Raw genomic sequence first — 14,665 nt, 5'->3', positions numbered from 1 at the left:
TATTTTATACAGTCTCAATATTTTTTTTTTACTAACTTGGAAAAATGAAGTTACACAAGCTTGCAGTTTAAATAATGTTATGTTTAGATCTCTAAAAGTTATTATGAACTAAACAACTTTACCTGGCCTTCTAACGCCACCAATTCATTTTCAAAGGCTTCATGCTTTTTGATGAAGGTCAAGGTTGAGTTATAATCTCTGCCTACATCTTCTGGAATGCTAGAACTTTTTTCCTAAGGAAACAAATTACAGGAAACATTGACATTTCAGAACAACATTTAGCTCTTGAAAAACACATTAAAAATAAATTTCAATTTTAATAATCATTTTTACAATTAAAAAATGTTTTTTTACATTATATTATCTTATTTATCCATTTATCTTTAAAATAATGAATTGCAGAATATTTATTATAATCAAATTATTATTTTTTCAATCCACAGTAAATAAGACTTCAATGAGTACAAACTTGAATCCTAGATAAAGCTTCCTCCACATCTTTATTAAATCTGTGAATCTCTCCAGCACCAAGAAGCTTCTGGTCTCTGTTCTCTATTTGCTCCAAGAGGTTGTTCCATTTTGCCCTACAAGAGTGCACATAGTTCAATATCATTATTTGGTTAGGAAAAATTATTACTTGGCAAAAATAATATTATAGTGTTAAAAAAATGTAAGGGAAGTTCTATTCTAAATAATAATATTCATAAAAATATTTTTTTCTCTTTAAGTCTAGTTAGTTTTAACTTTTGCTAGCCATATATAGATAGCAAGATATCTACTATTTTTTAAAAAAGTCACCTGATAGTCTCCTGTCTGGTAGCTACTTCTTTGGTGTGTGGTCCCCTGTCCTCAATCAGATAGTTAGCCAATCTTTCACAAGTGTTGTACCTCTCTGTTCTAGCATCAACTGAACGCCTGAATTCATCAAACTTGTTGCGTAGGAGCTACAGACAATTATTTAGAGACACATTGGTAAAAAAAAAATGATTCAAGTTTGTAAGCTTCAACTGATTTGTATATGTATTTATCTCAATATGCCCTCTACCTCATTATTACTATTAGCAAATAGAAAAGGCACACCTGTTAGCCACAAGAGATTGTACTCAGTGCTACTACTAAAGTTTTATGTCTAATACTAAAATTCTATCACCACTGCTGTAATTTTCACTGAAATTTTAGTTTTTTTTTTTTTAGTAAACAACATATTTTCAGTTTGACAAATTTGTTCTCTAAATAAAAAAAAATGATCCCAGTTTTGAAAAGCAAAGTATCATCTAGCAGATAAAGCTTTCACTAATTTACATCTCTCTCAGAACCTTCAAACAGATACATACCTCTAGATGTTCAAAGTCCTGACCATATTCTTCAGACGATGCAGTTTGCATTTGTTCATTGATCCAGCTTTCTAATTCCTCTGCTTCTCTCATGTAGGCATAAAGTCTCTTGGATCTCTCCAGTTTAGTGCATCTCTCAGCAGCAAGGCGTTTTAATTTGTTCAGATTTTCTTGCAGCTGATCCTACACACGCAAATATACATATACATCACATACCAATTTTTTTAGTTTTGCTGTAGGCATCAAAATTATTCAACAATATAATACCAAGTTTAAACACAGAAGAGGATGTCGAAATCATTGACTTGTATCTTAAAAAATGGAAATGTCCAGAGGATTTTAAATCATGAATTGGAGATTTTTATAGAAGTCTAAATTTATTTGACATTCTTATAACAACATATGGAGAACAGTTTTCACATTTAAAATATAACTGTTTAATATAATTTTCTTTGTTCTATATTCCCTATTACATATAAAAGTAAAAAATAAGAAATACATTTTTTCTTTGCTAAATTATTTGGTTGCAAAGGTTGTTATCTGTTCAATTAAATGTTAATACACGAAAACAAAAACAAACTTACTTGTGCTTTTCTTAAAGCTTGTGGGTCAGAATAACCTGATTTGAACAATCTGCTGGATTCTTTAGCAAGTCCATTCACAATGTTCTGGTAAGTCTGAATGTCAGTCTCTAGAACCTGCTCAGAGGGAAAAAAAAAGCAAAACAGTTAAATAAAAGAATTTGCGATGAATGTAAAAAATCAATTTTATGTTGCCAACTAGTAAAGTGGAAATATAAGAGCAATGGCTTACATTATTTTTAGCCAAGAGTTTGTCAGCAGCACTTTCATCTTTTCCATAGTCCTCACTTGTAACCAGCGCCATTTTGTCATTGATCCAAGCATCCACTTCTGCTACTTCAGAGAAGTACTGAGCAGGACAAACACAGAATGAGATATTAGGTGAATGTAACATAGTTACAAGTAGTGGCCATAAACATCATTGGAAATATCTGCATTTATAGTCAAATTGAAATGTTTCATTTTAAAATGAAATAATGACCAATATATTCACTTTATACACAACATATTCTTAAAATATTCATTTTATTATTAACTTATTACTTTTGCCTCTATAATTGTTAACATTGTTAAAAAAAAAAAGTTCATAAACTATTATTAATTTAAACATAGCAGAGAAAAAAAACAACTAAAAATGGCTGTGGCTGCTAAAAAAATTCATTCAAATCAAAACAAAGTAAACATAATCTCAAAGTGAATGTAAGATTTTAAAATAGCAGACTAGCTTACTGGAGACAATTAAACTAATTTAACAGCTACAAAGTCCAATTAATAAAAAAAAAATAGACTTCAACAAAAGCTTACCCTCTGAGTTTGAAGTGAAAGGTCAAGATTTTTCTTTCTGTTTTTAGATTTTTTCACCAAATCATCCCATGCTAATTGCACTTCTTGATTTTTGTCTCGAATGGCCTTGGCATTGTTGTGGTGAGCAGCAACCAGACGTTCCCCTTCAGCTGTCACTTTATCAATGGCACCTTGATGACCTTGTATTTCTCTGTCTAAATCCTAAATAAAACAAGTCATTAATAAATAAAACAGGTCATTAATAAATATTAGAAGCCATTAAGGCACTTTTTAAAATCATATCATAAGCCAGATCAAAATTCTCTTTAAATTTCCTTGGGTAGGATAAACTTAATCTTTTATATAGATATGTTAAAAGAAGGTCTTGTATTACATATGAAAATGTTAACAATTCAATTTATGACAGCAGTTATTCCAAGACTTGAAAACCAGAAACTATTTTTAGATTAACAGGCAGTTTAATGTCACATCAAAAAAAAAATTTATAAAGTAAAAAAAATAATTTATAAACGTAACAAAAAAATTTTAAAACAAAAATAAATAATAAATAAATTGCTAAGATATGGTGGTCATCTAAATAATAATAATAATAAAAAGAACTGCACATTTTAAGCAGTATCTCTTGATACAGTAAGAATTATTTCCCTTTTCTATATCAAACAAATTAATTAATTATCATTAGTTAATTAACTAAATGGTTATTTTTTTTTTTTTATTGATTCATGTTATGTTAGGGACAATAAATAATTGTGCAAAGTTTCAACTTGATCTGAGAATGGGAAGTGGGAGAAATAACATGTACAAAATTTGTACCAGACAGACAGACTAAATGAGTTGATATAGGCTTTGCAAAAACAATTACTTTTCTCATTGCACGAAGAAAAAGAATATGACCTACTTGATGTTTTTTGTGTAACTTCTGAGCATCCACCAAATTTTTGCCATAGTCATTAGAAGCAGCAGCTGGGAGTTTTTCTTTTATCCACTGAAGCTCTGAATCAGCATCAAACAAAAACTGGTGGTACTCCAAGGATTCTTCCAGCTTAGATTTTCTCAGAGCCACTGCAGGCTTCAAGCGTTCAAATCTGAAGTAAATAATCATTGTAGTTAGAGAGAGTTGCAAGGCACAGCAACAGGGAAAAAAAAAGAAAGGCTGACAAAGAAAGGGAATGGATGGGCTGGTCTCTGGAAGGGACTCTAATCCTGGTAAAAGATGAAATGGAGAAAGACAGTCAACAGATCATGTGTGGTGTCCCAACAGATTAAAGGATAAGCAAAGGTGAAGAGATAGTAAATAATTTTGATGGTGACATTCAACATATAAAGGTAGACAAAAAATTCCTGTGAGATCTAAAATTAGCAGAAAAATCTGACGAGTTGTTTAACAGAGTTACAAAGCCAGCACAATACATTAACTTAACTATCTTTACTCTCTACAGCAGATTGCAAGTATAAATTATTGATGGATGAACTCAACATTTAAAAAAATAGAGAATAATAAGAACACAGACCTTCTATTGAACTCATCAACTGAAGCTTTAATATCACCAGAATTGAAGTGACCAGAGTCAGCCATCTGTTTCCCTTGTTTGACAATATCTTGGATTGTTTCAGAAAGTGATGCCAGATCATTCTCCAAGTTCTGGTTTGATAATAACATACAAAAATAAAGATAATATTGTTCAGATTTACATTTTATTTTGTACATTGTTTCAAATGAAAGAATTATTCTTCCATGAGCCTGCTTTTATTTAATTCTAACTAGATTTGTAAGATGTACCTGATGATTCTTCAGCAGTTGTTTGACCCCTCTCAAGTCTGAGCCAAGATCTGTGTTGGAGTTAGATTTCTGCATTTCATCAAGTTTAGCCTAAAATTTTAAAAAAATTTGCTAGAAATCATGTGAGACTATAATAAAAAAAAAAGATTTGCTAGAGAAGATCATGTGAGACTAGAATTTAAAAAAAGATTTGCTAGAGAAGATGATGTGAGACTAGAATTAAAAAAAAGGAAGATTTTTTTCTCAGACAAAACTCCAGTCCCAAATAACTTTTCGTGTTGACTTCTGCACTGACCTGTGCGCTCTCCAAGGCTTGGTTGAGAGTATGTTGGGCAGATGCTTGTCTGAGTTTGTTCCCTTTGTCTTGAGCTTTATGATTCAAATCTGCCCACTGTTTGTTGAGATTGTCTTCAATTTTCTTCACTTCATCAGATTTGGGATGTTTATTGGCTATCAGTGTGTCACCAGTCTGTTATAGAATAGAAAAAACTTTAGGTATTATTAATGTTTGGAAATTAAACTTATAATTTATATTTAACAACTTTTCAATTGAGAGTTGTGTAATAAAATTGTACAATAAAATTTGTTATTTCAATTAGCCCAAAAGGAAAAGAAAAAAAAAGTGACCTTATTGATTCCCTTCAGTCTTTCATTATTGGCTTTCAGTTCTGCTTCAAATGCTGCATGTTTCTGTAGTTTGGCATTGAGATTACTCAGATCTCGGTACGATTCATCAGTAGCTGTTTTCATCTTCTCTTTGATCCAATCAGACAACTGGTTACAAAATGTCATTTTAAGACAATTATTTTATAAATATATAAGATCAAACAATAAACAATTAGTGAAATATAAAAGATAAATAGTTCTATGACATTTGTTTTATAGCATTCACCAACCTCATTAGCATCTCGTTTAAATTTCTGGAAATCTTGAGATGCCAGCAAAGCCTTATGTCTTTCAGCTGCTCTGTCTTTGACCTTTTGTCTTCGCTCCAACACTTGCTTGCGACGTTTGTCAATCCTTCAAAACAATCAATCATTCAAAGTCCCAAATAAAAAAAAATGAGCTCAAATAAAAATTGGAATCTAAGAATAAGTCAAAGAAAAGTGTTTCCAGTTAATAATTCTATACCTAAAACGTATTTCAGTATGAACAAAGTAGCCTACCTGTCACTGTCAGGATGTTTCTCTGCTACCAGTTTGTCTGCCAAATCATTCAGAGCTTTCACTTTGTCATCCTGAGCTCTTAGTTTTTTCTCAAAGTCAGCGTGGCGCCTGGACAGTCCTTCTACATCATCCACTGTGCTCTGGGGATAGTTTGAGCAAAAAATCATTATTGAACACCTATTAATATGAGCCCTTGATCACCTCATTTTTATATAGTTTATCTAATACATTACATATGATTATTACATCCTATGCACACGTATTCATGTGTTAACCAAACTGTTCATGTTAACTAAAAACTTAAATGTATTAAGTCATTAGTTTTCTATTTACCCCAGTATCATCAAAGTCTAGGAATGCTTCATGGCCACTTGTCACCGCATCAATTTGGTCGGCCTCACGGTTAAATATCTGTTAGGACAAAAATATTTGAAGATAATCCTTCTCAAATGCATCTTTCACAAATAATTTAAACAACCATTAGTGAATACACCAATTAACTACACTTCCATAGTAATCTCAAGCAGCCAAATCAACTAGATGCCATAGTTAGTTTAAAAAATGCTCATGTTCCAACAGAAGAATGCCCGCCAATCTCAAAGACTGTTTAAAAATGTGTTAATGAAGTGCTGCACGTCAAAACAAAGTCTAACATGTATTTAAAGCACTGACCTGTAAATTATGAGCATCCTGTAAATCTTTCTTTCTGGCAGCCCAAAGCTGATTTATTGCTTTCTCTTCTTCTTCTAGTTTCTTTACTTTCTCTTGGACATCTTTAGCATTAGGGTTCTTGGACAAGATATCTCTTCCAAGGTCACAAGTAGCTTTTAATCTGTAGAAATATTTGGATGAAGAAACATGTTAGGACACACTCTTTTAAGTAGTCAGTGAAATATATCAAAACCAGTTGTAGGAAATAGTCAAGTCAAGAACAAAAAATATTTATAATTGACAGCAGCTTAGATTATTAGTGGCCATGAATCTAAAGTGTACAACTTTTTATCTGGAAGTTACTTCCCTTGATGACATGACATCATTGTTAGTAAAATAACCTTTACATTTCATTGTAAATGGGTTTATCATTCATTCCCTAAGAGTTACTGAATACATATGAGCATTGCACTGAGTAAAGTAAGTGGTTCTTTCAACTCATTAACAAGTCTTTCAGGAAATATTTTATAAGACTATAGCATTGTCACTTTGAGAAGTAGACTTTTGATTCCATTCTGTCCATAGCAGGTTGGTTGTTAAAATGATTTAAAAAAAAAAGGGTTAAAAGTAGCTTGAATCTTTTGGAAACAATGACAAAAACAAATAGCAAGACTTTCAGTTGTCTTACTTGTCTTTATGTGCCTTGATGTCATCCAGTACTTCTGAGTGGATCTTCAGCATTTCTTCAGCACTCTTGATGTCATGGGGCTTCTCAGCACTGGCTAGACCTCTCTTCACACCACTAGCCCAGTTCAGCTGAAATCAATCAATAGTTTATGTCAACTTCTGGAGAACTTTTCCTTCTAAATATTTGTTAAACTAATGTTCCAGTACCAGTTAAACTCTGACTTAATGTTAAATGAAAAACACATAAATCAATTGCTTGAGTGGTGAAAGAAGTTGATTTGTAATTATGTGGTAATAAAAAAAATATTTACAGTTGTAAATTTAAAACTAAAGTAAAAAGGAATATTTTCAATATGAGACAAGATGTGTGATACTATCAAGATAGTCAGTTACTTACTAAGTGTGATACTATCAAGATAGTCAGTTACTTACTAAGTGTGATACTATCAAGATAGTCAGTTACTTACTAAGTGTGATACTATCAAGATAGTCAGTTACTTACTAAGTGTGATACTATCAAGATAGTCAGTTACTTACTAAGTGTGATACTATCAAGATAGTCAGTTACTTACTAAGTCTTTAGCATCCTCATGGAATCTTTGTTGATCATTAGCATCTCCAAGAATTTCTTTACGAGACTTGGCTTGATCCTAGTAACAACATATTGAAATTCTTATTTCACAACAATAATCTTCTTTGTATTCAACTCTTGTTGTTTTTTCATGTCTATCAATCTTGGTTTTAGAACACTGCTGGTTATTGATAACCTATATACACCAACAACAAAACAAATACGTTGAGCTATTCCACTCACCTTGAGAGCTCCCCACTGTCCTTTGATGTCTTTCTGTCTCTGGTCAACATAACCTTTTTCATCAGGGTAAGCTGACCTGACACTGTAGGAAAGAAATGATACTAACATAAGCATAATGATTGCATGACAATGTTGAATGTACTCATCAAATATTTAGATCATAACTAGCTGCCTGACCAAATACTCTGCCTTGACCCAATATTCAACCTTTAACGTAATCCTTTACAAGCAAAATTGTGGTGTAAAAAGTAATTTCAAATCATTTGTATACAAAATTCTCTTTTATTAAATATATCCCTAACATTACATTTTGAAGATATCAATATATGAACAAATCTCAAAGTTTTAGAGTGAACTTACGTGTCTGCTAAGAAATCCATTCTGTTCATTTTCTCTTCCATAGGAATCAACTCCCTCTCAAGTTGCTGAAAGAAGTGAAATAAAAATAGTAGTAGCAAGTCACTAAGAAAACATTTCATTTTCAAGGCACAGCTCAGGCATGCAATATAACAAAAAAATTATTTTCTCCTTTGCAAATAACCTTTTCTTCAACTATTTCTGACAAGTGAAAAATGATTTTGAAAATCTCCTTACAGCATGCTTCCTCTGTTGAGCCTGAATGCTTTTGAGGTCACTGGGAACATTGTCATGTGCCAGAGCCATTTTCTTTTCTTTGATCCATTCAGCCAGTTCATCACAGATAGACTTGTACATCTCTATGCTGAAGAGTTAGCACATTAGTAACTAGATAAATGTTTGCAAGCTTTGTTTGTTTGTAAATCTGTATCTTTTAACCCCTAAACTGCTGAACTGTTTGACAATGAGTGCATACACAATTCTGATGTTTAGAGGCTAAACTACCACACGCATTTTAAGGGTTAAAATTGTTTTGAGTCCTTGGAAGTTAATTAGAATGTTTAAAAAAAGTCTTCATAAATTTCTAAAATTAAAATAATAGACATAAAATAGTCCCATAAGAAACAGACTAAAAGGAATGCAGTGATCACTACACTATGTATGCTACTCTCTTTACCTGGATGCACCTTTTAAGCTTTTCTCTTTCTCCATTTTCAGTCTATTTAATTTGTCCCATCTGAGAAGAAGACAAGTTTTTAACTACAATATAAATTTTAAATATAAATATAATGATATGTTGACATAAATTTGATAAAAACATTTGGATGGCAGAAATGTATTTTGGTTTACTGTTTTTTTGTTGTTAAATGCATGCTCCTAGTTTATTCAGATAGTGTTTCATTGTAAATGAAAAAAAGAAATAATTAGAATAACCTATTGTAAAATGAACTATTTTATGGTTAGCAATATGATAATTCAAATGACATCTCGGTACCTGTCATTAATTTCTTTCTGTCTTTGTTGTACTTTGGTTTTCTGAGCACTGCCTGACTTTATAATGGAGTCTGCCAGCTGATTAATGCCATCAAGTCGCCCTTTGTTTGCTGCTAAACTAGTCAGGAGATTCTGGACAAATAAAGTTTATGGCTTTTAAAATGTCTGTCCATAATAAACGCAAACATAAATTTATAGAAAACAGTAAAATGTCTATAAACATATAAACTACAAGAAACAAAAATTTAAAAAATTATATGCAGATTAAAGAAACACTTACTTCATATTTCTTTTTCACTGCATCCATATCTTCTGCAAGACTGTCTTTGCTATTGAGTATAACTTCCTGAGAAATATAAAAGGAAAAAAAAATGTTCCAGTTGAAATATTATTCTTTTATTTACTAAATAATTAGTGTCTGACAGATTTACAAATAGGAGAGACTGCAACTGTCCTGGTTTTATAATAACTTTCAGAATGACATGCACACACGCAAGAAAATGTCTGGTAGATGAAAGCAGAGCACTTAATTAAAGTAAACATTTTCCACTCACTTTATCCTTCATCCAAGCTTCAAACTCATTGCATTCACTGAAGAAATTGAACAATTTGACAGCATCCTCAAGGCTGATCTTGCGTGCCTAAAATAAATATATTGAAATCACTGTTAATAAATGTTTTTGTTTTATTTTTTATAACGTTTAAAATTTCAAAAGCAGCTAACTTTTTAAAATAAATTTCCACTTCATTAAAAAAAAGTATAAATTAGCTTTTTCTGTATTGGACTTAATTAATAGAAGATACATTTTAAAAGTTCTTCTCATATTTTGAATAAAGTTAACAGAGGCTTCAAAAACTGACCTGAGAGAGTTTGCAAAGTTTGGAGTATTGAAGTGAAAGTCCTTTCTGTCTTGTCTCTACATTGTCTTTATCATAATGTAAGTTACCTTTAGAGCGGACTGAAACAAACGTTGAGTACATACAGCAATGGTGTCTACTATAATTCACCAGGGCTTGGTTAATGCTCAAATATTTTTTTTTGATGATTCTTAAACATCATCTCTGGCTAAATCTGTTCTAGTTATAACTGACCATATCTACAATACACTATATTTCTATATTTATTTCAATTAGAAAAAAATTAGCAAAGCATTGTATAACTGAATTATTTGAATAAATAAATAACTAGACAATTTGTGCACTCTCATCACTTCATCACAATATTATGTTGAAAGGTTGCGTACATAAACCAAAATGTTTGGGACAAAAGTGAATGATAAATTGCATTAAATTTTGACATTGCTTGATTTATTTTTAATTTATTTCAAAATCAGAATACCTAGTAATAAGTTATTTATAGAAAAGGAAAATATGACCATGGATGAAGTGGACTATTAATAGCTTTGGTCATTTGGGTTGAATGGATAATAATCATTGATTATTTCAGATTAAAGGACAGGGCCACTAGTAATCTATGATAGCTGGAAATGACCTCTTGCCACTGTAATGCATCCTTTTGATAAACTCTTCATCCAATGCATCAAGTACCTGAAGGAGCTCTCCTCAATTTGTTTGATTTTTTCTTCTTCTTCACCACTTCCTTCTTCATCACTGTCTTCTTGACCTTGACCTTCTCTGGCACCAGCACAGGTTTCTTGGTTGTCTTCTGCACCACTTTAGGATCCACCTCTTTCACATAGTTAGCAGGAACAAAACCTTCAGTGGCATCAGACTTTCTCACCTGCCACCAATCATCATTGGTCTTTTGTAACAGAATCATGACCTGGACACAACAAACAAAAACATAAATAAGAATGACCAGCAGAAAATTGCAGACAAAAAAAAATGTAAAGTTTCAATTGGTCTAAATGGATCTTTTTCCCTCTGGGATGCAGGAGTGTAAGAAAGTCATTCCCATAATGCACATGAGACAGAATTTTAAACAGAATCAGCTTTTTGAATCAACAATTGTTATTAAGTTTCATTAGAGAGAGACACTTATCTCATCTATCATAAAAATAAATAGTAAAACGCTATCTTCAGTTACTTTTTATTATCATTAGTTGACAAGAGAATTACAATAAGCAGCATTACAAGACAAAAATTTAAGAAATAATGTTAGAAAAGTTGATATTTAAATATTTAGTAAATTAACCCTTTCCGATTTATAGAACAGATTATATAAAAGTCATCTGTTTCTATAGCCAGTGGTTTATGAGAGTGTCATGAGGCCAGCACAATGACCAACCTTTTACTTTTCACAAATGATGTCAGGTAACAATCAGAGTTGGGTGGACCCAGGGGCATTCTAAAAATCTCAAAGTTCCAGTCTTTGCAGAGATTGGAACCCAAGCCCCCCCCCCCCCAGGGCATTACTACTCAGCCTCTCCTCCACCATGTCCCCCCCCCCCCCCTTATGTTAAAATTTCAACACTTTTCAATAAGATTTTTTGTTGTCATTTAAATATCAGAAGGAAATCTAGAAACCAAACAAGCGTCATGAGATCAATATGATATTCCTGTATATATTTCAACTTTTATGACTGAATGGCTTGTCAAATTATGTTTTATTAGAATCCCGTGACATCTATGTATGAAGTTTCAGATCTATCTAGAATGCTAAGAACAGAGAGGGAAAAAGTAATAATCTATAGGTCTGGGTTTATTAAAAATACATTTGGTTTCATGCATGCCAATATGTGTGTGTGTGTCTACAAAACCACGAGAAATGTGGCTCAGAGTCACCAGCCTGAAGTTCTGAAGACATAATTAGTAAGATTAGTCTGTAGATCTCTAGATAAAAAGTCTCACTAAGTATCAGGCTACACAGTCGCACATGCCTGTATGCATAGGTTAAGTTCATGCTGTCTTTGCAACCATTATGAAACTAGCTTTGGGCCAGGGACACTGACAGTATGATTATATGATGTTATTGACTCGATCAGCCAGTGACAAACAAACCAGAAACTAAGATCAATGCTTAGCAATTAGATCTACAGGAGAGCTATTTTTATTTCCTCCCCCGTTTTCCTCATTCAGCCGAAGCGTTGACCAATCAAAAAACGTCAATATGAAAAGGAATCAAGCGGGAAAGAAGATTTGTCCACAGAATCAACTCAACTAACTAGATCGAGACTAGATTTGTTTGGTCTACACGTAATCTACAAATAAAATGATTTCTACAGATAGCAAACAACAAAACATGGTCTGAGAACATGATGAAAAACACGTCTCCCTGTCCTAGCGTCTTTCAACAATGTTTTTATGGATGCCATTCGACTATCTTCTTTATCCATACAAATAATTGTATTTCTTTTTAAACCAACCTCTCATAGCTTCATATCATTTTTTACCCACTAGCCATGACTAAGCCATGGTAATTTTTTTTATTCAAATCTTCATTCACCACAAGACGCAATGGGTGAACTTTTTTTCTCTGGATAAATAGCCCACAGGAGATATAGAATGTATTACAAGTCCTATGTTAGCTTTTGTGGTTTAATATCTGTTGTGCATTGTGAAATGTCTGGAGAATTGAGTAGGCCTACAGGACCAACGAGTTAAAAAAATAATCTAAAGCGCTATCGCACGACCAGCGTGCCAGTTAATTATTAATGCTTTAAAAAACAACAACAACAACAACAACACATTAATGATGAATATTCGAGTTGAAAAAGGTCATTCTTTTTTTTTTTCACGCATTATTTAAAGCTGTTAAAATTCGGCTTAGGTCCATCAAGCTTGATAGTTTATGATAATTAGTTACTTTTGAGAGTCACGCCGACTACTTATTTTTACAAAGCTTATATTAACTCTCTGTGTGTCTGATCAAAAGTGATTTCTCCCACAACCCAATGTCGGATAAAAAGTGATTTCTCCCACAACCCAATGTCTGATCAAAAGTGATTTCTCCCACAACCCAATGTCGGATCAAAAGTGATTTCTCCCACAACCCAATGTCTGATCAAAAGTGATTTCTCTCACACCCAATGTCTGATCAAAAATGATTTCTCTCACAACCCAATGTCTGATCAAAAATGATTTCTCTCACAACCCAATGTCTGATCAAAAGTGATTTCTCCCACAACCCAATGTCTGATCAAAAGTGATTTCTCCCACAACCCAATGTCTGATCAAAAATGATTTCTCCCACAACCCAATGTCTGATCAAAAGTGATTTCTCCCACACCCAATGTCTGATCAAAAATGATTTCTCTCACAACCCAATGTCTGATCAAAAGTGATTTCTCCCACAACCCAATGTCTGATCAAAAATGATTTCTCTCACAACCCAATGTCTGATCAAAAGTGATTTCTCCCACAACCCAATGTCTGATCAAAAATGATTTCTCCCACAACCCAATGTCTGATCAAAAATGATTTCTCTCACAACCCAATGTCTGATCAAAAATGATTTCTCTCACAACCCAATGTCTGATCAAAAGTGATTTCTCCCACAACCCAATGTCGGATCCAGCTGAAATTTTGCACAATTATTTCTTGTACCTGACAAAGCAAGAATCAATCAATAAAAAACAACAACCAATAAGTGAATTAACTATTAGTAATTAATTATTCTATTTGATATCGAACAATGGAAAGAAACTGTATTTGAAAGATGTGATGGTATAAGTTGAATGAGTTCCCTTGAGGAGGCTTGAGTTCAAGTCGTACAACTGTTTTGTTTCAATGCATTTCAAAAGCGATCACGGTCACATTCACACAGATAGGCCCTTCTTTCCCCCAAATGGTCCCGGCAAGTGATAAGATCATAGCGTACTGAGAAAGCTAAAAGCATGAGAACCAAATGAAGCCAACATTACCTGCTTCATAGAACAATGCGACTTGCATGAAACGCTTCCCCCACCCCCCATTTTTAAATCAGACAAGATAGCCTATCAATGCTGTCAAAGTATTCTCCAGAAACGATAATTACATCCTAGCAAAAAAAAACAAAAAAAAAACAAAACCTCCGGAAGGGACTACAGCGGGCAAGATGAAACCCAGAACTATCGTGAGGATAGTTCGGAGAGCATATATCAGGAAATGGTATAATAATAATAAGTGGAAGCGTTTGAGAGAGAAATAAAAAGAGAAGTGGGAGTATGTAAAGAGAAGTTGGAGTATGTAAAGAAAAGTGGGAGTATGTAAAGAAAAGTGGGAGTATGTAAGAGTGGGAGTATGTAAGAGTGGGAGTATGTAAGAGTGGGAGTATGTAAAAGAAGTGAGAGTAAGTGATAGAAATGAGAGTATTTAAGAGAAAAGAGAGTAAGTAAGAGAAATGAGAGTATGCAAGAGAAATGTAAGAGTAGAGAGAGTATGTAAGAGAAATGAGAGTATGTAAAGAGAAATGAGAGTATGTTAGAGAAATGAGAGTATGTAAAGGGAAATGAGAGTACGTAAGAGAAATGTAAGAGTAGAGAGAGTATGTAAGAGCAGAGAGAGTATGTAAGAGAAATGAGAGTATGTTAGAGAAATGTAGAGTAGAGAGAGTATGT

General features: G+C 32.8%; 1 protein-coding gene across 5 annotated transcripts in view; it reads right to left on the bottom strand.

The window, feature by feature from the left end:
* LOC106053715 (spectrin beta chain, non-erythrocytic 2-like) overlaps positions 1-14,665 on the bottom strand; it is a 135,789-nt gene that overhangs the window by 30,120 nt on the left and 91,004 nt on the right. For all 5 annotated transcript variants that reach the window (XM_056024907.1, XM_056024911.1, XM_056024912.1 and 2 more), the window contains exons 20-46: positions 10,716-10,950; positions 10,029-10,126; positions 9,722-9,808; positions 9,448-9,513; positions 9,169-9,299; positions 8,851-8,910; positions 8,412-8,538; positions 8,178-8,242; positions 7,818-7,899; positions 7,576-7,653; positions 7,005-7,132; positions 6,338-6,497; positions 5,999-6,076; positions 5,666-5,805; positions 5,396-5,519; positions 5,127-5,273; positions 4,795-4,968; positions 4,500-4,589; positions 4,231-4,361; positions 3,618-3,804; positions 2,720-2,920; positions 2,148-2,264; positions 1,919-2,032; positions 1,335-1,517; positions 799-944; positions 470-584; positions 123-233 (exon numbers count right to left, since the gene is read on the bottom strand). In XM_056024907.1, the coding sequence (XP_055880882.1) occupies positions 123-233; positions 470-584; positions 799-944; positions 1,335-1,517; positions 1,919-2,032; positions 2,148-2,264; positions 2,720-2,920; positions 3,618-3,804; positions 4,231-4,361; positions 4,500-4,589; positions 4,795-4,968; positions 5,127-5,273; positions 5,396-5,519; positions 5,666-5,805; positions 5,999-6,076; positions 6,338-6,497; positions 7,005-7,132; positions 7,576-7,653; positions 7,818-7,899; positions 8,178-8,242; positions 8,412-8,538; positions 8,851-8,910; positions 9,169-9,299; positions 9,448-9,513; positions 9,722-9,808; positions 10,029-10,126; positions 10,716-10,950 (3,375 nt within the window). The remainder of the gene's footprint in view (positions 1-122; positions 234-469; positions 585-798; positions 945-1,334; positions 1,518-1,918; positions 2,033-2,147; positions 2,265-2,719; positions 2,921-3,617; positions 3,805-4,230; positions 4,362-4,499; positions 4,590-4,794; positions 4,969-5,126; positions 5,274-5,395; positions 5,520-5,665; positions 5,806-5,998; positions 6,077-6,337; positions 6,498-7,004; positions 7,133-7,575; positions 7,654-7,817; positions 7,900-8,177; positions 8,243-8,411; positions 8,539-8,850; positions 8,911-9,168; positions 9,300-9,447; positions 9,514-9,721; positions 9,809-10,028; positions 10,127-10,715; positions 10,951-14,665) is intronic.

The sequence above is a fragment of the Biomphalaria glabrata genome, chromosome 3, assembly GCF_947242115.1.
Source record: "Biomphalaria glabrata chromosome 3, xgBioGlab47.1, whole genome shotgun sequence".
Lineage (NCBI taxonomy): Eukaryota > Metazoa > Mollusca > Gastropoda > Planorbidae > Biomphalaria > Biomphalaria glabrata.
This window is presented reverse-complemented; position numbering and strand designations above follow the sequence as displayed.